The sequence below is a fragment of the Leptosomus discolor genome, chromosome 9 (assembly GCF_034619465.1).
Source record: "Leptosomus discolor isolate bLepDis1 chromosome 9, bLepDis1.hap2, whole genome shotgun sequence".
Taxonomy (NCBI): Eukaryota; Metazoa; Chordata; class Aves; order Leptosomiformes; family Leptosomidae; genus Leptosomus; species Leptosomus discolor.
The window spans coordinates 13171591-13195118 of NC_141399.1; the positions used below are offsets into that span (position 1 = coordinate 13171591).

The 23528-nt window shown below is 51.0% G+C and overlaps 1 protein-coding gene across 1 annotated transcript; it reads left to right on the forward strand.

The window, feature by feature from the left end:
- The first annotated feature begins 429 nt into the window (after positions 1 to 429).
- Positions 430 to 19519, forward strand: MCM2 (minichromosome maintenance complex component 2). Its single transcript, XM_086470632.1, has 18 exons — positions 430 to 446; positions 3132 to 3876; positions 7548 to 7745; positions 8342 to 8529; positions 9119 to 9294; positions 9944 to 10207; positions 11236 to 11455; positions 11770 to 11977; positions 12710 to 12844; positions 13048 to 13239; positions 14372 to 14465; positions 14996 to 15246; positions 15497 to 15623; positions 15829 to 15941; positions 16078 to 16320; positions 17117 to 17299; positions 18345 to 18500; positions 19409 to 19519. The coding sequence occupies exons 1-18, from the start codon at positions 430 to 432 to the stop codon at positions 19517 to 19519; spliced, it is 3621 nt and encodes a 1206-aa protein (XP_086326758.1).
- The last annotated feature ends 4009 nt before the right edge of the window (positions 19520 to 23528 follow it).

The following is a 23528-nucleotide window of genomic DNA, read 5'->3' on the forward strand; positions in this document are numbered from 1 at the left end:
AGCTTAGGCAGACTATGGCACACAGCACTTTAGATCAGGGTTTAGCATATAGTAGAGTTTTGATCTCATTTACCTTACTAAGCCTGCTCCTGATTCAATGTATCACCTTGTGCAAATCCTTTCCTCTTCCCACCCTAAAACTTGACTTACCCTTAAGGCACTTGACTAGCTACCAGCTGAATACAAACACAAGTTCCTATCACTTCTCCCGGCACTCCCAAAGAAGGGGTCACAGACAACACACAGATTAAAAAAAAAAAAACAAAACCCAAACCCAAACACCTCTATCAGCTAGCATCTTAAATATGCACATTGCCAGAGACGGCACTCTAGCAGGCTGTGTGCTATAGTTAATCAAGGACTTCTCTGAAAAAAATTTGCCCTGTTTGACTTTAGCCCTGGCTGGCATGGCAAAAACTGAAAGCCTCCATGACAGGACTCAGAAGGTATTTTCCCTGCGAGGTTCTGGCTGACTCACAAGTTGGAAAGAATCAGCACAGCCCTGTGTCATCTGTTGAGCTTTTAGAGTTCAGTAGCACCTTTCCCACAAACTGCTCGAGACTGTCAGCCACAGACTCTTCTTTCTCTTCAGAGGCTGAGACTCTTCCCAGGTCTTCTGAGGGGTAAGGGGATCATCCCACCCTCACAGCTAATGAACCCTCCCTTTGATTCATCCATGCTGACAGACACTCGCTGAGCTGGGATTTTTCTTTTGCAACTGCCGTATGCTGTGCTGTACAAGAGACGTCACGTTAAATAAACACATGCAGACCTGGAAAGATAAGCTTTGTGCTGTTGTGCCAAATCTGTGCCAAGAAATCCTAGCTCTAGTAGATGTTCCAGCAAACCACCTTCACATCCCAGACTTATCTCTACAAGTGTCCTCTCTTCCCTCCAGCTTCTCATTTCTCTGAATCAACACTGTTGAGAATTCTTTTCTGTTAATAATCTTGCTCCGTTTTCTTCCTCCGAAACACCTCCGCATCTCAGTAGCAGCAAGGACAAGTATGTTCACATTTGTCACAAAAAAAAAATCTACCTAATTTTTAAAAAAGCTGGGAAAGGGTAGAGAAAAACCTCACAAACCATGGGTAGTATGACATCATCAACTGCAAACCATCACACCCTTCTACTATCTCTTCTGGGACAAGGAATTTGATCTGCCTGTCCCTCTGAAAAGAGCTTGAGCATAAAGCTACGAGAGAATTACATGGGGAAAATACCTTCCTTATAAAAAGAAAAAACAGGCTCCATTCTTCTTCCCTAGAAGCCACCGCTATCACGAAACAGCAGCGAGCTATTGATAAGGAGAGAAGCTGGTCACATGTAACAGGGCTGCAGTCATGAGCTTTCAAAGGGCACAACAGAATCAAGCTTACCTCTCAGCCAGGCTGCTCACTACAGCCTGGTATTAATATTCTGTTCTTCCTCCCAAGACAGAGTACACACAAAGCAGAGCAACACAACATCCAACATAGGAAAGGGCAGTCAAAGCCATCAGCCAGACAGCATGATCGTCGTGCTTTTCTAATAGCTAAGGCCTACAGCAAGGATTTGGAGAACTGTCCCGTTCCCATCAAAATCACCAGCAAAAATTCCACAGCGACAGGACCATGAACGGACAGCAAGGATCCGGACAGGTTTTGTCATCCCCAGCAACTCTGCTCCTTACAGCACACTGTCCAAACCCTTGCCCTGTCTAGTCCAAAACAAATCCAGTCAGCTGAGCATATCCAAGAGATCACTCACCACACCCTGCCTCCACAGAGCTGTTCACTTCAGCCAACCCAAGCTATGCAACGGGGGTAAAGTCACCCCACAGTCACATTAGAGGAAACCAGCACCACAGTCCTGGTCTCCCTTTTTCTTCTAGCAGGCAGTTCTATTCACCATACACCACAAAACAAAACACAATGTTTTTCAACACTACAGCTGACCCGGCAGAGGCCCACGCCTCTGTCCAGGCACAGGACTCCCAAGTTGTGTTCAGACCAAGAACGCCCCCGTGCCTTGCCAGGGGAGCACCGGGCAAGGCTCAGCTGCACCTTCAGTGAAAACAACTGCCTCTCACCGAGGGGATGTCGCTTCTTGATTCATGGCACTGTCCCCATATCAGAGCTCAGTGAAATACTGGGCTCACATCACGGGCAATTCTCTATGCTCTCAAAGCCCACTCACATAAAGATGAATTACACACTACCAGAGTTTCAGATCTAATTAGGAAAATGAAAGTTTTCTTTACAAAAACTGTATCAGAAAAATCTTGCAAGTACAGACTATACTAGGGTTAAGACTGCTCCTTAAAACACTAGTGTTTGTGCAAGAAAAAACTGCACTGTCCAGATCCCTGTTTGAATACTACTGTTACTTCAATAACTGAAATGCTCAAAAATAAAAGAAAAAAAGAAAAAACACCAGTTTTGTTTTTTCTTCTCTTCCTTTTTAAGATGGCTCTTCAAGCCTCAATTTGGTCACAACTGCATTTTGCATTTCACCCTTGGAACTCACAAGACAGGGATTTTCCACCAGTGATCAAGGATCTCTCTTTTCTCCAAGTTTTGTCCTGAACTAAACTTAAAGAAAGGAACTGCAATGCTAAAAACAGCCAAAGAAAAACACCAAAAGCAGAAGCATCAACAATAAACCAAAACCATCAGAGAAGAGAATCCCAGTTCAGGGATGTCTTTCAGAAATAAGTTTCCTGTTTTGTTTTGGTTTCTTTTTCCTCAAGAAGGCGAGCGCACAGACAAGCAAGAAGGCAGCAAGTGAAGCAAAGTACCAGTACATGGTCAGTTCATTCTGCGCTGGCAAGGAAGCGGTGCCTGTTTTAAAGGCTGTTAAAGGAACCACAGCTGGAGAAAATCTGAAGTTACTTTCTACCCTTCAGGCTAGGCAAAGGCGCCTCTGGACGCTCCTGCCACAGGCGGGCTCCCAGGCTGCAAGAGCCAGCATAAAGGTACCTTTCAGGGACCGGCTGACACGTCTGCAAAAGACAGGGCAGAGACCCCAGGAGCAGCGAGGTCCACCCAGGCCACCAGTAACCCCCAAGCTGAGACCGGCGGTAACGAAGAACCGCAGCGCCCCAGGCAAGGCACGAAGCTCTCTTCCTGCCGAACTCCCGAAAAACCCAGGAGCAGCCGTGTAGCGAGGCGCGGGCTGCTAAAGACTGACAGGTACGTTCGGGCTCCCCTCTCACCCGCGGACGGCTGCCGGAGCCCGGCGACCCCGCGGGGCCTCGCACCGCCCCGGAGCGCGGCCCCGCCGCTCACCTCAGCGGGCCGCGGCCCCCGCCGCAGCCAGGCCGTGCCGCCGGGGCAGGCCCCGCCGCCCCGGGTTGAGAAGCCCCGGCGCCCCTCCCCGCAAGCCCCTCCCCGTAAGCCCCCCTCCCGGCGCCGGCCCCGCTCCTACCCGCCACGGGCCCAGCCCTGCCTCCACGGCGGCGGCGCTCAGTCGCGGGGGGCCAGCCCCGCCATCCCAGGCCCCAGCCCCGCCGCTCCCCTCAGCCAGGGAGCGTCGCTGAAGAGCTGCTCAAGCAGGGCGCCGCGCTTCCAGGGCAGACGGGCCGACGCCTTTTCGGCCGGGCCCAGAAGCGGTATTGAGAGAGGGTCCCCGAGAGAGGTGCTGCTTGGGCCAATCAGAGACCAAGAGGAGAGAGCTGCTGTCAAAGAGGCCAAAAGAAATAGCGGCACGGACCAATGGGAAGGGGCAGGAGGCGGGACTCGAGGGGCGGGCCTGACGCGCGTTAAAGGTACTCTGTGTGCACCCGTCCACCTGCGGGACGGGGCGCAGAGGGAGGGCGCGGCCTTGGCCTTGACAGCAGCCGTCACCGCCGGGGTGCTGAGCCCCCTCCCCGAGCCTGTCCTGAAATGCTCGGCAGTAACAAAGCCTCCCCGTGAGCCCTAATGCTGAACCCCACTGCCTGGGGGCCAGGTCTACCCCGGCCGCTCTCCTCAAACCCTCTCCCATGCCGGGATGGAGGTCCACACGCGCCCTCGGGCCGGGCTGGGGCTCACCCACCTTCCTGTGGGACCCCCGCTGCCCTCGGCTGCCCGCACGTGCACCCCGCCCTGCCCTCGCACCTCTTCACCATGCAGGAGCCATGGCATCAGCGGCTCACCCAGGCCTGCCAGGCCCCACCGCCATCTTGTGGTGTGGGGCGTGGGGTGGTGGGGAAGGGCAAGGGCAGTGACCCCCGAGGGCCTGCCCAAGCAGAAGCCTGTCCTCACCACAGGCAGACGGAGTTAAAGGCTGCTTGTAATGCGCCGTCTCTGTCTTCTACAACCTGATCTTGTCTTCCAGCTCAGACGATGCAATGCAACATCACACACAACAGCGAATGCTCGTGTGATCCAGCAGCCACCCATATCGTCACACACCTCCAAGGCGAGGAGAAACAGGCTCCTTCTGTAGATGAATTACTAATTGCAAGGCACGGGAGTCAATCATTTCCTTCCATGGACTGGATCCTATAATCAAGTCCCTGCAGGAGAGAATGATTAACAACCTGTAGAGTTTGGCTTTTAAGGAAAGCGTCAAGCTGACAGAATTAACTTGGCGTAGCTTGAATGATAGCAGCTAAAGGGAAACACAATAATTAGCAGGATATGGATGTGCAAATACCAGGCAAAGAAAAGGGAAGTTTAGTAGAGTAAACAGGGAGATAACTGGGACAAATGAGCCAAGATTTAAAAAGGAAATTAAAGGAAATAACTGGCTAAATATCAGCAGGTTATTCTCAGCAGTAAGAGCTGTCTGACTGTGAACAGAGTTTCAAGGGGGATGCTTGTTGTCTGACTCATTTCAAGGACTGGAGGATAAATTCTGGCACAGTTTCTACCTGTGGTTCACCTGGGGCTCTAGGGATTGCTTCTATAGGAATGCAAGGCTTCTGTTAAGCTGAAATTTGCTGTACAAAGCCTTTAGAAGATCCCCGTATTGACCAAGTTTGCATGCCCTGCTCTAGCATGCAGAGAGGGTTTCAGGCCTACCCCACACATACATCTTTCCCAACCCAAGTCTGCCTGATCCACTTCTCAGGTTTAACTTTCGAGCTTCACTGCAGCCAGCCTCGTGAAGGGGACATACCCTGAGGCTGTTTTGCCTGCCTCAGCCCTATTCCTCTGATTTTCCACTGGGGTGAACAAGGTTTTTATGCTGGTGTCATGCCTTTGGAATGACACCTGGAGAAGCCAGTCCTTAGCTTGTCTCTTCTCACACTGTCCTTCAGTTTAATCATGTTGCAATATTTTGACATGTTCTATTTATGGATCCAAGCTCAAAGGCTCAGCAGGCACCAACATCTCTGAGTTATACAAGGGACAATTCTGTTTAAAGACAGGTGGAGTGCTTCTGCCTAAAAAGTGCCTTGGTAACAGAGCCAAGAGTAAAATCCACATCTTCTCACTTGTAGCCTCAGGCACTAACTAATTGAAGATGTTACCTCCCACATATCTGTGTCAGAAGGAGAGATGTTGCTTTCCAATCCACCTGCTCTTTCTATCTGATTCACTCTGAGGCTAGAGCACAGCACTTGGGACACCAGATCCAAAAGCTGTCTCTCAGCTTTTACGTGAAACAGAGAAGGTGGGGAATCCACACTTGTGGTGCCTTTGTATTAACAAGCCCTGCCTTTCAGCCCAGATATGGTGTGTGCAAACATAACTCTTCCCACCTCCAAGGACTGCCCCATCTCCTCAACTGCACACGTCCTCCCATGTCAGCTGTGAACTGCTGCTCTCTGTGTCATCTCCTCCATCCAGTGCATAAAGATGGCGGAGCTCACTGCCTTTGTCCTTGCTATGTCACTTGGTGTTGCCAGGCAGAAGCAAGACAAGAGGTGATGTTTAGCAGCCTTGGTATAACCTTGAGAGCCCCAAGGAAAGCTGGCACTTGGCGCTGTACCTGCTGCAGTCTGCTGTGCTTTGGCAAGCTCACCTGACTTGCAGGTGTCGGAGGCGGAAGGTGCAGTCATGGTTTCCAGGACAGCATTATGTCCTCGGATCATCATCAAATTCCACTCTTCTAGGACATTTTATCTCTCTGCAATACTTTTTCAGCTTTTATTAGGTCAGTCTACTGATCAGGATATTACTTCTCATTCGAAACTGCTTTGCTGTTCAGGTGCTGAGCAACTGCAGAGACAGATGTACCTGTCTTGTTTTAGAGCTGCTCTACCAACTTACGGATTTCTACTATTAAGCATAAATCTGCACCACGGGATATCACCTGGGCTGCACTCCTGTGTCTCTGCCCTTCTTCTCACAGGGAATTCAGTCCCCAGGGCTCCTCCTGTGCTATAAGCCACCAGGCTGCAAAATCTTAGTGGGGTGTTTTGATAAGTCAGGAGTTTGGTGCTCAGCTGAGTTCACCCAGTGAGCAGTCTGGGCCCTGTCTGCATCTCAGCCCTCTCGCATGCCCCAGTGCATCATCTCTAGCACAGCAGAAGGTGCCCTGACCTGTGCATAGTGGCCACCTGATTTTAGGGATAGTTTCAGCTACCCAGCCTCAGCTTTTCTCAAAGAGGCTGAGCACCCCAGCTCAAGCACAGGACCACTTGTAGCTGGCACCCAAAGAGAACAGTGAAAACAAGAACATGGGCATGGTCTTCTGGAAAAGACACAGAAAAGCTGTCTGTCCACCCAGCTGTCCAGTGCCTGGAGAGACAGTATCACCCTGTGGTGAGACTGGATCATCACAGCATGTCACCTAGGCCTTGTCAGACAGCACCATGTTACACAGGTCCTGGGCTACCTTCCTTTAAGCCATGGTGGCCTCTAGTAGTCTACAGGTGGGGGCATCTCTGGAGGAGTCCCCGTGCCTGTGTCACTCAAGAACCAGCCAGCGCCCTGCTGTGTGTCACAGAGAAGAGGCTGAGCCACTCTCCTATTTTTATCGTGATGCTTCTGCTTTGCTATATTCGTACCAGGCTGAATCATTCAGCCGGGCTCCTGGAAGAGCCATTTCAGGTCTATGATTGTCAGCTGCCTCTTCAGTCACTTTTGCTTCGGGTGTCTCCTGTTTCAGGGTTACTGTCCCACGCTTGAATGCAGCCCAGAGCAGAAACAGACTGATACTAAATAATGGCCAGAAACACTTCAGAGAAGACAGATCTCCAAAACCTAAACCACCTGCTGTTATGCAAGAGCCTCTGGCCTAGAATGGAAGTGTTTCACCTCCTTGCCAGACATCAGCCCATTGCTTGTTTTGCTCTCTGAATCCCTCTTCCAGTTTCTATGGGACAGGTGTTCTTCATTTTGTCTCCTAAATGGCATTGCTCGCTGCACCAAGCAACTGCAGAGACAGATGTGTCCCTGTTACTGTTACTACACACAGACTCACACCAAAAAAAACCCAACCACCAGAACCCTCTTCCCACCTCTTGTAGTTTTAGTGTGAGACAGAATAAAGGTGATTCAGGTGGGTGTCTCATGGGTCAGTGGCAAACCTGGTCAAGCCAGACTTGCTTTTAGCTGCAGAAGAGGCAGAAATGAGAACATGGACATGGGAATTCCCAGTGGAATCTCTCCCGTGACTCAGGTTCCCGGCAGGAGGGGCCCCCTGGAGCCCAGAGGAGTGTTTGCCGAAGTTCGCCACTGCTGCCCGAGCCCCCTTGGCCGTGCCCGGGGGTGACGGTGGCCCTGGCCGTGGTCCCCGCCCGCCGCTTCATCCATATTCACGCAGCGGGGCGGGGCCCGCCCCCGAGGCTATCCATTATTCATGAGGTTTCGCGCGCTTTTGCTGACCACGTGGGTCTGTTTTCGCGCGGAATCCGGCTGGGCAGGAAGAGGCGGCGGCGATGGCGGTGAGCGGCCGGGCCGGGGCAGCGGAGCGGGGCGAGTTGGGGTGTCACTCGCGCGGGGTGCAGACCCCGGTTCCTTTCCGCTGCGGGAGTCTTGGCGCGGCGGTCACGGTGGCGCGGGGTCCGGAGGGGATTGGGGGGGGGGGGGGTGTAGAGGAAATGGGGGTGCGCTCGCCGGGGACACCCGAAAAGCAGGGAAGTTTCCCACGTGCCGGGGAGAAGAGCCGGGCCGGGGGAGGATCGCAGCCCTTCCCCTCCGCTCCGGCTGCTCTGCGATCCGAGATGGATTTCCTTCTCTGTCCCGCGCTTTTCCTTTGTCATTTGCAAGGAGGGCTGATTATTTTAATCTCTGCCCCCCCCCCCCCCCCCCCCCCCCCCCCCGGGAAGGAGGACTCATCGATGATCCCATGGCCGCTTTCTGACCGCTGCCTCTGTTGCAGAGGCTTCTGGAATCACTGACTCCCCTCTCGCCCCACGGCCCGGTGCCAGGGAGGTGGGTGCCCCGGGCCCCCCGCCCTCACCCTCTCCCTCCTGTCCCCGCAGGACTCTTCCGAGTCGCAGGCGGTGGCCACCAGCCCTGTGCGCAGCTCACGCCGCGGCGATGCCTTCACGTCCAGCCCCGGCCGGGACCTGCCTCCCTTCGAGGATGAGTCCGAAGGGCTCCTGGGGACCGAGGGGCTCCCCGAAGAGGAGGAAGAAGGAGAAGAGCTCATCGGGGAAGGGATGGAAAGGTAAGGAAACCGCTGGGAGCTAGCTTCTGGGGGGGTGCGCCTGGGGATGGGGTTTTGCTAACAGGACGTCAGTGTAGCCAGCTGCATGGCGAGGGGGCTCTCAGCCACGCTGGGGTCCCGCTGCTGTGCTGGTGGCTGGAGTGAGGGGGCTGAAAAGCTGCTGGACAGTGGACAAAGGTCAGGGCATGGTGTCATTTGAGTCCTGGAAGAACTGAGCGAATTGCAAGCTGGGAGCAAACTGCCATCATGATCCAGTGTGAGTAAACCAGGATCTCCCTGGATGTGTGATGTGTATCCAGCCCAGTTCCTTCCTCCTGCAGGTGTAAATTTTAACGTTTTTTTTACACAGCCAAGCCTGCTGGCAAGCTGGTGAACTTCACGACACAAAGGCTTGAATGCTGGCATTCATAACCATGGTGCTAGAGCCGTTTGTACTGCAGGGCATCTTCCATGGTGAAGTGCCTTTCTGCTCAACGCATTGTCTTGCTGCAGAACAACTGTCCTGACACCTACCCAGCAGTAGCCGGAGAAGGGCTGGAGAAACGCTTTCTGGGGACTGGCCTGCTTCAAGGTTATGTGTGTGTGCTAGGGACTACCGCCCCATCCCCGAGCTGGATGTCTATGAAGCAGAGGGCCTGGCCTTGGACGACGAAGACGTGGAGGAGCTGACTGCCAGCCAGCGGGAAGCCGCAGAGCGAGTAATGAGGCAGCGAGATCGCGAGCTGGAGCAAGGCTTGGGCCGCATGAGGAGGGGGCTGCTTTACGGTAGGTGCAGATGAGCCATACCGAGTGGGCTGCTGATCCCTGTGTGGTTGACAGTAAGCTAGCCCTTGTAGGGAAGCTGAACTCTCACCCTCAGTGTAGCAAAGAGGTCCCTGGAGCTCCAGTGTATTTGGGCTCTTAGTGAAATCTCTGGCTGTGGGCTTGGCTGGACTCCCCAGTGCATGATCCCTTTGAGGTGGGCTTCCTAGGAGCTCGTTTGGTGTGTTCTTCTGGTTGCATGTTCGCTGTGGAAACAAAGTCAGGATCCTGGGCCTGTATCAAGGGTTTGGGATTCTACCAAGCATATGCTGTGGAGTTTGTTGGTGTTCCTATAGAAACTTTTGTGGGCTGGATGGGAGGATCTTTGATGCACTTGGAAGCCCATTCCTTGGCCTTCGTCCCATGGTACATTAATGGACATGACTATGTGCTGTTGCATACAAATCTTATTCACCCCCATAAAGTCTTTAGCTACACTATGGAAGATGTAGGAGCCAGACTAGAACTGGATTTAGGGTGGGCCTGGGATAGTTCTTTGTATCCCAGGATCTGACCGCTTTGCTTCCACAGCCCATGCAATCCAACCATGACTAATCCAAAGAGTGGGAATGGGAATCTCAACTCTGTAACAACTCTTTGTCCCAACCCTTAGATAGTGACGATGAAGATGAAGAGCGTCCTTCACGGAAGAGGCGGCTGGCAGAACGGGCTGCCGACGGCATTGAAGAGGAGGATGAAGACATGATTGAGAGCATTGAGAATCTGGAAGACATGAAAGGGCATTCAGTGAGGGAGTGGGTTTCCATGGCAGCTCCCCGGCTTGAAATCTACCACCGCTTCAAAAACTTCTTGAAGACCCATGTAGATGACCATGGGCACAATGTCTTCAAGGAGAGGATCAGTGACATGTGCAAAGGTAGGGCTGGGTGATTAGAGTCTCTCTCCTCATTATGTGGGTCACGGTACTTTGCAGTGATCCAGTCCATAGGTGGATTTTTTCCGCCTGCCCTGTTTGTCCCAGACGTTGAGTCAGCACTTTAAGAAAGTCGGATGCTGATGGAGATAAATGAGTAATGGAAACATGTCTACTATCTCCTTTGATTCTGCCTGACTAATTAGAAGGCCCCTGGCGTCTGCTACTCATTAATATTCATATCGTAGGAATGCTAGCAAAAGAATATGTGGGGCAGCAGACAGTGGTCTGCAAGCTTGCGATCTGAAAGAGACAACAATTGCTTGCTGTCTGTGCCGGTTACTTTCTCACACTGGAAAGTGGATTATCCAGTGAAGGGACACAAATGGACCTTGTGACTTGGAAAACCATGTCAGTGTTGCAGTCCTGTATTCTAACTAGGCACTGCCAGAAGAAGCAATCATTAAGGCTATCACTGATAAATTTTAAAAGCAGAAATTGTCACATGTAGGAACAGCTCATGTAACTGTAACTGTTCGTATTTCTGCTTTATACTGAGACAGAAGCTCCAGAAGCTTGGGTAGTGGATCAGGGTCAGTGTTACACAGCTAGGAATTAAAAGGCATTTATCTTGTCCCTTTCCAGGAACATAAGACACAGAGGGTTTTTGCCAGCCATTCAGCATAGTTGTCTCTCCTATTAACTTCTGTTTCCTGGAGGTCTGTGGGAGAGTTGTGTGTTGGGCTGAGGCTTTTGAGTCTCAGGAACGCTGAGCTGGGGAAGTGTCTCTGCTGAACTGGAAAGGAAAAATCACAAGCTTGGTGCTGCTGAAGAATTTGTCAGAGAAAAAAATTAAAAAGAGTTTTCTACACATTTTCAAATTGTTGACTTCTAAACACTTTTCAGGGAAGGTGCAGACATCTGCAAACTGCAGCCTGCAGGATATAGGCTTGTCTGTTCTGGCTGTCTTTTGCAGACTCCTTGAGGAGTGAGTAGGTTGAAAATACAATTCACCCCATCTTTTTCTTAAGAGAACAGGGAGAGTCTGGTGGTGAACTATGAGGATCTGGCAGCCCAGGAACATGTCCTTGCCTACTTTCTGCCTGAGGCTCCAGCAGAAATGCTGAAGATCTTTGATGAAGCAGCCAAGGAGGTGGTGTTGGCGATGTACCCCAAATATGATCGTATTGCTCAGGAGATCCATGTCCGTATCTCCCACCTCCCTCTGGTGGAGGAGTTGCGGTCACTCAGGTAAGCAGCAGAATTACCAGCAGTGGCTGTGGGGCCTGCAGCAGCTGTTGGAGAACTAGTGCTCAGGAGAACTAGTCTGCAAGCTAAAGCTCTGGATAAGTCCAACAAGGATGACTGAGCTTATTACAGAAAAAAAAGTCAGATTAAGGATGAACTTCAATGTCTCCAAAAGTAAAACGCAAACCCTGCAAGAAAACTCTTACTGATAACTGTTTCTTACTAGGCCTTTGGCAGTTGTGCCTTGTAGCAAGAGTTTTTGTGCAGGGTGCAGGCCTTCTGTGCCCTGCAGGCATCCAGCATCTCTCTTTCCTCAGGCAACTGCACTTGAATCAGTTGATCCGGACCAGCGGAGTGGTGACGAGTTGCACAGGGGTCCTGCCTCAGCTCAGCATGGTCAAATACAACTGCAGCAAGTGCAGCTTCATCCTGGGACCCTTTTTCCAGTCCCAGAACCAGGAGGTGAAACCTGGTTCCTGTCCAGAGTGTCAGTCTCTTGGCCCCTTTGAAATCAACATGGAAGAGGTAAGATATGTCCTTGCCTGGGCGGGACTGTCTGCTTGTCCTGCCCAGGCTGCTGCACCCCCTGTTCCTTCCAGCCCAGCCTTGGCTCCCACACTTTGAACAGCTTGGTCCCAGAAGAGGTGTCTACTGCTGTATGCAGGGGTCTGTGAAGATAGATCTTATCTCTTTGAGCTCTTGACCTGAACCTGACCAATTTAGCAGCCAGAAGTAATTTACTGCTTCATTGTCAGTGTTTGGGCTGAATCTTCTGCCACAATCATCTCTGTGCTACAGAGTTACCTATCCATATTGTAGAAATTCAGACGCAGACTGTCCAGCTCTCCTCCTTCCTGAGTTACGTCAGTATTTCCTGATCTGACAGCTAAGGAAACCAGAGGACAGTAGCAAAATCATTGATGTGAAGCTCCTGACTTTCATTCTTTGCTTTGATATCTTTAAGTATCACAAGTGGAGCATCCTTCTCACAGGAACTGGTCCAGTGTTTGGGTAGACAAACACTGTGGAGGCTGAAACAGTGGTGTGGAGATGTGGCAAAGTGCTTTCGTGTCCCCATTGTTGTCTATCATACCCTGGAATTGCTCCTCACAACCTCCATCCTCCCATGCCCATAGTTTTCTAACCAAAGTACAGTAAATCTTTGAATGGGCCCTCTCTGGTGAGGTGACTTTGAAAAGCATTGGCCGTGCTGATGCCCGCCAGACTTGCTGGGTAACTTTTGTTTTGTTGCTGCAGACAGTCTATCAGAACTACCAGCGCATCAAAATCCAGGAGAGCCCTGGGAAGGTAGCTGCCGGCAGGCTGCCCCGCTCCAAGGATGCCATTCTCCTCGCCGATCTGGTTGACAGCTGCAAGCCAGGGGATGAGATTGTGAGTACATTGTTGAACTCAAGTGTGGGGTGAGCACAGAGCATTTTTAAACTCTGACAATGACATCATGGGAACATCTGTGGGGATGTGGGAAGGGATTGTCCTCAGATGTGTTTGGGCAGCTACTGTTGAGACTTGTATCTTAAAATGGAGAGGGGGCTGTTTTGTACTGTGCAGGCACTGACATACCATCTGGTTCCCAGGAGCTAACAGGGATCTACCACAACAACTATGATGGCTCCTTGAACACTGCCAATGGGTTCCCAGTGTTCGCGACTGTGATCCTGGCCAACCACATCGCCAAGAAGGACAACAAGCTGGCAATTGGAGAACTGACTGATGAAGATGTGAAAGTGATTGTGGGTCTGTCCAAGGATGAGCAAATTGGGGAGAAGGTAGGTCACCCTTAGGTGCCCCTTCTTTTACTGTTGCCATCGGCTGGCGGCTGGATCAGAAAGCGATGAAAGGTGTCAGCTGGCTAAACAGCTGTTAAAGAAACTTTTAGAAATCCCAGTTCCTTCTGAATGGTGTCCTGGTCTTCTGTAGCTCTCGGATAGCTGTTGCTGAGAGTGAGTTATAGGAGGGAAGTAAATAAGAAACTTTCCTTGTACGTTTGCGAGTAAAATTTTTTTGGTTTCTGTTCTCCCCTTCCTTCTCTGAGCCTTCCACATCACAACAGGGCTGGAAGACGGGTGAGAGACACTCAGACCTTGCTTATATCTGATCGTTGTTTTCTCTCCCTGTATCTTGAAAGCAAAGCGGGGGAAGCGTTCTGAGGGGCCAATGCTTGCATTTCCAATCCCCTTAAGGGGATGTTATTACTTAGCTTAAGCTGTGGTAGAGATCTTAGCTTTGCTTCTCTCTGCGTGCTAACACCTGAATCCAATACTTGAAAGAACAAAGCTCCTAGGTTGGTGCATGTTCAACCTCACTTGGGCCAGGTTTAAGTTCTGTAATAGGGGGACTTCGCTCTGTTGCCTTGGTCATGCTGTTTTTGTATTGACTGCTCTTCCCAGTGGGTGGAGCAGCTTCAGTTGAGCCAGGAGTGTTTTAACGTCAGTACTCTGCAGCATCGGGCTATTATCTGAATAACTTGGGGAAATAAGCTGGTTTTTCATAATGTTTGACCATGATGACAGTTCATGTGCAGCATAGCCCACCCAACTACTATCATGTGCAGTGAGTAAGTCTCAAATCAAGGTCTCCAGCTTGACAACAGCTGATAACAGCCACTGCAATGTACTTTGTGCATAGCTGGAGTGTGGAGGCAGCGACAGCAGCTTCCAGCACCAGACTACACAATCTGTCATGTCCCAGCAGCACTATTTCTGTGAAGCACCTTTAGGGGACTCTGGGTGGGTAGTTACCTTTGAAAAAGCCCCCTCACCATGGATGATAAAAGACTCTTCAAAGATAGCAGTATTGTAAGGGCAACTGTAAATACAGCCCTTTGCTGATTTTCATGCCAAATTCTGCCCAGACTCGGAAACGCTATTCCCTGGACAAGCCCTCTGGTTTTCCTTTCAGATTTTTGCCAGCATTGCCCCATCTATTTATGGGCACGAAGATATCAAGAGGGGCTTGGCTTTAGCTCTCTTCGGTGGAGAGCCCAAAAACCCAGGTGGGTGTCGCTTGTGTCACTTGGGGCTGCTTCGCTCATCTGAAGCAAACGGATCTGGGTTTGTCTGTGGTGTTGCAGTGAGAGTGGTTAGAGTTGGCTGTGTGTCTTGGTGACAGACAAGGTAACAGACTGAGGGATATCTGTGATGGAATTGCCTGCTTTTAACATGCTGAAAAATCTGGTTTGACAGTAGGAACACTAAGATTGAAAACAGCTCCTGCTGAAAACCTGGGCAAGTTTTTATTCCTCCTCCTCTAGGAGGTCGTGTTTGATGCCCCTTCAGAGGTTTGACCTTTTGGTGTCCTGATGTGTTATCATCTCCTTCTTAAAAGGATGTGTTCAGCAAGGTTAGAAGTGCTGTTTTACACGTCTGACCGCCTCCAAAGCTGACTTCCTTTTTCCCGCAACTTCCCTGTAAAGTGGTTTCCCTGCCTACTCTTTGCCTCCCTTCAGCTCTGTGCTGTTCAGGGCAGGGTTGCTGTCAAGCTGTGCACTCAGCTGCCAACGTATCTCTCCCATTACTGTTGTAGGCGGCAAACACAAAGTCCGTGGTGACATCAACGTACTTCTGTGTGGAGACCCCGGTACTGCAAAATCACAGTTTCTTAAATACATAGAGAAGGCGTCTAGCAGAGCAATCTTCACCACTGGCCAGGGTGCTTCTGCTGTGGGCCTCACAGCCTATGTCCAGAGGCACCCGGTCAGCAAGGAGTGGACTTTGGAGGCAGGAGCCCTCGTGCTGGCTGACAGAGGCGTCTGCCTGATCGATGAATTTGACAAGGTGAGGCCCAGCTTCATCTCTGTGAGTAGGATTAGCTGTGGAAGGACCAGCCGTAGCCTCTGCGATGAGGAGATGCTATTACTAATGGTGCCATCTCCCAACTGACTAAGACTGCTGCCGTTTGCTTAGGCCCTTACTGGTCCATAGTGCAGCTTGCTACTTTTTCAGAGCATGAGGAGCTGATTCCTTGGTGTATTGGGCGATAGGTATAGACATAGACTCAATTTAAGTCATTCTTGCTTTCTCATAGATGAATGATCAAGATAGGACCAGCATCCATGAAGCCATGGAGCAGCAAAGCATTTCCATCTCCAAAGCAGGCATTGTCACGTCCTTGCAAGCCCGCTGCACCGTTATTGCTGCTGCTAATCCCATAGGTAAGTGCTGAGAGACCACAGAACCATCTCGGTCCTCCAGCATGAGTCCTGCTGTCATGAGAACTGTGGTGCAGCTTCCCCTCCCTCTGCCTGGTTTCTGCAGATCAAGTGAGCAGCAAAGTCTCTGTGCAGGAGGTCTATGCTTGCTTCAAAGTTACAGCCCTGGAGCCTGTGTTTGACTTTGAGGTTTGTCTCTATGATATAGGTGGGCGATATGACCCATCGTTAACTTTCTCGGAGAACGTAGACCTGACAGAGCCCATCATCTCTCGATTCGATATCCTGTGCGTGGTGAGAGACACAGTGGACCCTGTGCAGGTACAAGCTCTGCTATGAATCTGAGCTTGTGCTGGGCTTGTGATGCTGCTGTTGGGATGCTCAGCTGCAGTTGCCTGCTGTGTTTTGCTATCCAGTGAGAGTCTTCAGTGTCTGTTAGTCTGCTGCTCTCTTGTAGGATGAAATGCTTGCCCGGTTCGTTGTTGGCAGCCATGTCAAGCACCACCCAGGTAACAAGGAGGCAGTGAATGGGGATGCCAATGAGGTCATTCTTACTAACACATACGGGGTTGAACCCATTCCCCAGGAGATCCTGAGGAAATATATCATCTATGCCAAAGAGAAGGTCCACCCCAAACTCAACCAGATGGACCAGGACAAGGTGGCCCGGATGTACAGTGACCTCAGGAAAGAGTCTATGGTGAGAATACTGAGGGAAGCGCGGAAGAAGTATGTAGCTAGACTGCAAACCAGCCTGAGACTGCTCCAGCATATGTTGACACTTTCTTGCCGTTCCCGTCACAAAAGCTTGTGCCACTGTTTTGTGAGAGACAGGCAGATCCTGCAGTGTCTGCTGAACAGATGATTCTTCATCTAAATGCAGAGTCTTACCTGTTGGTGATCTGTGGACTGATGGGCTGGACCCATGTACTAGTGCCTGCCATGGCAAAGTCCTCTTACTGTCACCAGTCTGGCAGGCCTACAGGAGACGTTTGCATTTGCTCAGACCCATATGCTCCTGGTACATTACAGGGAGCTGTTCTGTGTAGAAATGCCCTTCTCTTTTGTCCGTGGGATCTCTCAGGCTCATTTCATTCTCTCCAAGTGGAAGAGGAATTTGTTGAGGTCAGAGGAAGATTTTTGGAGCTTGGGAAAATTAGATCTTTTTTAATTGGCTTCTTGCCTCTTTAACTCCTCCTAAAAGTTGCTGGAGGAAACTGGGATTGCTGTTCTTGGAAAGGCACTGAATAATGGGAATGAGGGACCCCACGTAGCATTCTCTAACACCCTGCTGAATTAAAATGTCGAATTGGAGAGCCTGTACCACTCTGTGCAGAACGTGCCAGCAGGTGGCAGAGCCTCCTTAGCCTGAGAGTCCTCAAAGGTCCAGGAGCAGCTCCCTACAGTGTGAAGTAGGTCCTGGGCCAGAAGCCACCTGTCTTGCCCTATGATTTTCATCCTTCAGTAAAGAGTTGCCTTCTCTTCTCCCCACTTAGGCAACTGGCAGCATCCCCATCACGGTGCGACACATTGAGTCCATGATCCGGATGGCCGAGGCTCACGCCCGCATGCACCTGCGGGATTATGTGGTGGAAGATGACGTCAACATGGCCATCCGGGTGATGCTGGAGAGCTTCATCGACACGCAGAAGTTCAGCATCATGCGGAGCATGCGCAAGGTGGGCATCGGCTGAGCCAAGGGCTGTAGCTGTGCCCCAGACTGTGTGGGCTTGACTGCAGCCTCCTTGCACTGCCCTGGCTGCAGGAAGAGACTCTTCCAGGCTCTGCAGGGGTGTGTCCTGCAGAGTTAGGCACTGAGCCTGTGTAAAGGGGTACTGTGAGTCCGAAGGCACTGCTTCGTGACTGCCCTTCGTTAGTCTGTGGTGGGGGATTGTTTTTGTTGGGGGATTGTTTTTGTTGGGGGATTGTTTTTGTTGGGGCTGAGAAGGAAATGTGCCCCGAGCCTCTGCATCGAAAACACGGCCACGTCTCTTGTCTTTTTTGATGCCTTCCCTGTTATTTTGGCACGGGACTCCCACTGCTGCTGCTGCCAGGTGATCAAGCCAAGCAGGCAGTTAGTTTCTTCACGTTTTTTCTAGAGCTTCTCAGGGGACAGTTAACCACAGGGCAGCACTCTCTGTGGTTTAGTGCACAGTCTGCCCTTTTCTCTGAGTGACAGGCGCTGGCTCCAAACAGCTCTTGGCTGGCCACAGCCTGGCATTTATCCACCCTGAGTGTCTGCCCTCAGTCTGGACAACTCGTGGCCTCTCTCTTCGGCTGCGAACAGCTGCCAAGTGCGAGCGTCTGCTGGGGAGGAGGCACAGGACAGTCTGGGTAAGGGAAGCTGCTCTATGCCTTCCCCAGGGCCAGCCCTCCCACGGCTGCTTCCCCCATGGACAGCACGCCTCCACAGCAGTGCACTGCCAGCCCCCAAGAGGCACCAGGGCTGGTGATAGGGCTCCTCCAGAGATTTTTAATGGGTATAAGAGCAGCTGGCAGAGGAGTGTTGTGGCTGTCATAGGACTGTGTTTTAACTGCATGTGCAGGTGGCAGCTTAGCAAGGCCCAAGTACCTTAAGAGTCACTAAGGGCGCAGGTGACTGCGCTGTCATTTGGTTCCCCTTGTGCTCTGTGGGAGGAGGGGGTTAGTTGGTGTTGGGCATTGGAGACCGCAGTGTGTCACTTGGTTCCTGACCCTCTTGGCTCATCTCATCCTCCCTCCCAGACGTTCTCCTGCTACCTTTCATTCAAGCGAGACAACAATGAGCTGCTGCTGTTCATCCTGAAGCAGCTGGTCGCAGAGCAGGTGATGTACCAGAGAAACCGCTATGGGGCCCAGCAAGACACCATAGAAGTCCCAGAGAAGGACCTGGTGGATAAGGTATGGGGTTATTGTAACAAGCCTTCTCTGGGTGTGGTTCCTGCTCTCTGTCTGCAGCCTCAGAACCAGAGGTGTTCTCAGACTTGTAACTTCCCTTCCTGAGTTAATGGTACCAGAAAAAAATGGTATTAATCAATTTAACCCAGAATCAGAACTGTCTTATCTGTCTGCTCTTCTCTGGGAGTGCCCTGTTCTTCCCCATCACTTCTTATGCACCCCCATAAAGCTTTGGTATTGGAGTGGTAAACCTGCAGTATGACTGGCACTTTGCAAGTGAATGAGGACACAAGTTCCCTGGCACCTGCATTTGAAGAAGCAGTGAGGAGAAAAAAAATCTCTGCTTGTTTGAACTTTCCCAGTCCTTCCTGAGGCTCCCCCCTTCTCCTCCTTAATGCATCCTCATCCTGGTGCAGGGGTTGTGCTCCTGGCTCTGCCCTTATGTGCAGTATATTGGCCTTGCTTGCCTCTAAAGCAGTATTTTATTCTTTTCTGCTCCTTGCATCAAATGTGTGGAGTAATTACTTCCAGAGCCACCAGCTTGGTGCTGCTGGTGTGAGCACCCCCAGTTAGAGATGTCCTGCAAAACTGTCTCCCACTGGATGAGGTATTAGGGGCTTTTGGATAGTAGTTACGTTTAACTCTAGTGGAAGTAAAAGGACAAGCCAGAGAGCAGGCAGATGCTGAGCCAGCATCCTCTTTTTGCTCAGCTCTGCCAATGCTTCTTTCTTCCTGACCTGCAGTCTCCCCTGCTACTGCAGTTCGGTTCCTGCTGAGCAGAGCAGAGATTGCTGTCAAATTTTATGCGGCCTCTTGCTATGGAAAACCACATGGTTTTGTTGTGGGTTTGTTGGTTTTTTTTTTTTTTAAATAAACATTTACCTCTCCCCTCCTTCCTTCCTTCCTCCCAGGCTCGGCAGATCAACATCCACAACCTCTCTGCCTTCTACGACAGTGAAGTGTTCAGGATGAACAGGTTCAGCCGGGATGTGAAGCGGAAGCTGATTGTCCAGCAGTTCTGAGGCTGGCAGCAGAATTCACCACATGCTTCTGTGAGATGAGACCTCCCTCTTGCAGCCCTCCCAGGAGCACTACAGAGATCACAATCCAGAGGGACTAAGCTGCACGTTCTCTTGCTTGCTTTGTGTCTTGTGGATTAAGGGAGCGCTGAGCTGCTGAAGACCTTGTAAATAGAACAGAGTTAAGTAGTTAAATGCCCAGCCAAGTCTGTTTAGCAACTTTGTTCACTGTTTTTGTAGCTAAGCACAACAGGGAGAGAATTGCTGGCCGCATAGATGGCACATTTGCTGTTTATTTGTCACTAGTTGTTATGGGCTCCTCTGCAGGAGGGAATGAGTGGGAGCATTGGAAAAGCATTTGTCTGCCTTATCCACGCCCCTTGCATTGCAAGCACCCTCAGGGATTCTCTTTTCCTATCTCTGGTGACTGTGCAGCCTGCTGGGTGATAATTGAGACTACTTTCAACTCTCCGTGAACCAGCCAGCCTCTCAGCTCCAGGCCTTTGTGCCTGACACTTGACATTTCCCCAGGTGCCCACATGGGTTGACCTTGTGCTTGGTTTCTGAAACATGGGGGGGCAGAGGAAAATAAGAACTGAAATAAAACATAACTATTTCTAATATTAGTGGTGACCTGTATGGGCAGTGAAATCTGCTTCAGTACATGCTGGGGAGTGTCCAGAAGCCTTAGGGAGGGGACTTCCCCTGCCTTACTGGGCGTTCTCTCTGCACGGCTGTCAGCAGATGTGAATTTATGGCTGGATTGAAGTGCTGGCACCTAAACTGAACACCATCTCTCACACCCATTTGTTGAGGGTGAAGTGGCCACGGTGCTGGTTTTGGGAGTAGCAATGGAGGAGCCCTGAGCTGGAGGTGTTTAGGGAGGACAGGATGGGCTCAGTGTTCACATGCAGTTTTCTTTACTGTGTGCATTTTTAATATATTTGTTTTTCAATACTTCTGTGTTTCCTCCTCTTTTGGGAACTCCTGCAGCCACAGGGGGAAGGAAGAGCATAACTGAGCAACCTGGATGTTGGACCAGCTGCTCAGCAGTTTGTGGGGTTGGGTTTGGGTACAAACACATCCCGTGTTTGCTTTTCAGATTAGTAGGAACTGCCAGTGCTGGTCTCAGCTGTGGCACATCTTCACCATGGATAGATAACAGGACACGGTTGTCCACAGGACAGCGTCATGAATGCCTCCTTTTCCACCAAGGGCCTGCCTGCGATGGCTCTTTCCCTTTCTTGACTGCTTATTGGAGCACTGATCCCTCTGTGGGGCTCTCTCTTGTGTTAATGTTAGTATCACTTTGAGGCTGTCCTGTCACACTATGTATCTCCCACCTCCCTTTCCCACTCTTGGGTTAGACAACCTTGATCTCATGTCTTGGCTGCCACTTGGATTCCAGTCCGGGAGAAGCAGTAAACCCTCTCCAAGATGCAGCTGAGGTCTAGCGAATATGCTTTGCCTCACTAGACTTGCAGGACTGTTAAAGCATCTCCAGCCTCCTACTGCCTGTGCTTGAGAGAATTTGTGAGCTGGCTGCTGCAATCCTGTGCTGGCCAAGCAGACATGTCCCTGGCTGTCGGCGCTGTGGCGTTTGTCATGGTGATGTGCGTGCGTGCGTCCTCTCAGCCTGGTTGTTACTCGGGAGCTAGCAGGGGTTGAACCCTGCTGGGGGCTTAGCACATGACTTTCAGCCCGAAACTTGCTCCGCGTGTTGCCTTTTCTGTCTGCCAGCTCCCTCCTGTGTATTTGTTTAACTGTTTTGGCTGTTTTTTTCGCTTCCCGCTGGGTCTCTGTCTACCAGGGCTTTCTGCAGGCAGCCTATAGAGACAATTTCCTGGCCTGCCTTCACTGCCTGAGCTAGCCCTTTGCCCCCGAATGTGTACCTGGGTCGGGTGTGCACTGGGGATGGCAGAGCTGCTGTGTTCCTGGAACCGCATGGTGAGGCCCGTGGTTCCTCAGGGCTGGGCACAGAGCTGTTAGCACCTCACCTCCTAATGCCAGAGGCCAGGGGCAGAGGCCATCCCTGGGGAGAGCAACTGCTAGCACTTGCAAGCTGTGCCCAGCTCTATGGGAACCCACATCCCTTACTGGGGAAAGTGCTGGTCCTGAGATAGCAAAACCAGCAATAATGAGGGATGAAACAAGCTTGTCAAGCATGTTGTGTATTGTGGGAATGAACATTGGGTGTGAGAGGAGAAAGAGGCTTTGTGTTGCACTAGAGAAATACAAAATGCTTCCTAAATACTTGCAACCTTGTGAGGCCTCTGCTATGCCTGTAGAGAGTTAAACACATGGCCAAGCATGTCCCTGCAAACCATGAGAGAATACACAGGAATGGAGTGGGACTCTGGGTTTTTGAGCTCCTTGCCCTGTTGCTGGACAGGGCTGTTGACAGTCACCCTTCAGTTTTGTCCTACAACTTACTCCAGCCTCCTGTGCTCTTTTCTGCCTCACTTGGCACACAGTGTGAGCAGTGTCAGCAGAGAGATGCCATCGTTGGAGTCACTTGTTTGTCATTTTGCTCGCTCTGCCTTCTCCTGAACCCTCACTACAAAGGCAGTTATGCCCTCCCACCTTGTTGTGTTGCCAGCATCCAGCAGAGCAGTGAATTCTTGCAGCTGTGCCCTTGCTAAAGTTGGCATCAGCCACTCCATGGAGTGTTAATGCCAGTCTGAAGGCATGTTCCTCCTCTCACGGCCACTGAGCTTTTCAGGTTCCCTGGAGCAAGCTTTGGCTGTTGACAGCATCAGGTGTCTGGTCTGGACAGGGGTGCAGACAGGGGTGAAAACAGATGCTGCTTCGAACAGAGACTGCCTTGCCAGGGGGCATGTTCCAGCTGAACATAGCAAGGATTTTACTGCAGGGCGCTGGAGATCGGCAAGCCAAACTGTGCTCTCATGAAACGAGGAGTTACTCCCCTGACAACCCTGAGTTTAGCCAAGCCTGAGCACTTGGCTTCTCGCTGCTGTGGTTCAAACATTGCACAGTGCCTCTGACAACCTGGGAGAAAAGCAAGAGTCTTGAGAGGTGTGGTTTGTCCATGACAGGCTGCGCCTGGGCTCAGATGGAAGATGATGAGGGTGCTCCTTGCAAAGCAGACAAGGACTTGTGAAGCCAGGCAGTGTCCCTTCTAGTGGTCATCCCCGCCTTGGGATTATGGTTGTTGGTAAATGCTGGGTGAGACTGGCTTGGAAGAGCATCTTGATTTGAAAAGGGCATGATGGGCCAGTTCCTGATCCAGTTTAGTTTGAACATGCTGTGTGCACACTCCTGAGAGAACAACATGGCTCTCTGCATCTCATAAAAAGCTGTTATGACCTTAGCCCAAGGAATGTATATATACACACACATACAAACATTGCATACGTGCCTGCCTGCTGGGGGTACGTGAGCAGGTGCTGGCCAATAACCAGCTAACATGTAAGGGTATGTGACCTGGAAAAAAGGGGCAGACAAGCTCCCTCCCCTTCCTGCAAGCTCTTTCCTACTTACTGACAGGGTTTAGAGTCTTGATAGCTTCTGTCTTTATTGTGATCATAAACCAACACACTGCATCTGCAAGTCCTGAGTGGTATCCAGTGTGCTAGCGGCTGTTTCTGAGTCTGCTTGTCAAATGGAAGATGCCCCTTGAGTAGGGGAAGTTCTACCCCCAGTAATAATTTTTTTTCCTCCCTCAAATTAATGCCAAGCCACTTGGAAAAATCAGCATATGCAGCATTTCTGGACCAGCAGTGTTTCACTTTGTCCCATGCCAGACTTTGGCTGGAATGCACTCCATCCACCTCCTGTGTGTTTACTAAAGAACTGTCTGGAAACTGGTTGACAAGAACTTTCCCAGTGTAAATGTGCTCAAGGTGTAGCAGTTGTGTTGGATAGCATCATCTTTGTGTCCTAGAGGAGGCCAACCAGCTGCAGTTCAACCAGGAGGACCATTTCAGGTGCTTATGGCTCTGTCCTTGTTGACCTCAACTGACTCAAATACCTGAATTCCAGCATGTGATTG

Excerpts from the sequence above, each read along its gene's own strand:
- MCM2 (XM_086470632.1), top strand. Across the intron at positions 8,530-9,118 it reads ATCGGGGAAGGGATGGAAAG|GGACTACCGCCCCATCCCCG; the intron begins GTAAGGAAACCG and ends TGTGTGTGCTAG. Across the intron at positions 11,978-12,709 it reads TTGAAATCAACATGGAAGAG|ACAGTCTATCAGAACTACCA; the intron begins GTAAGATATGTC and ends TTGTTGCTGCAG.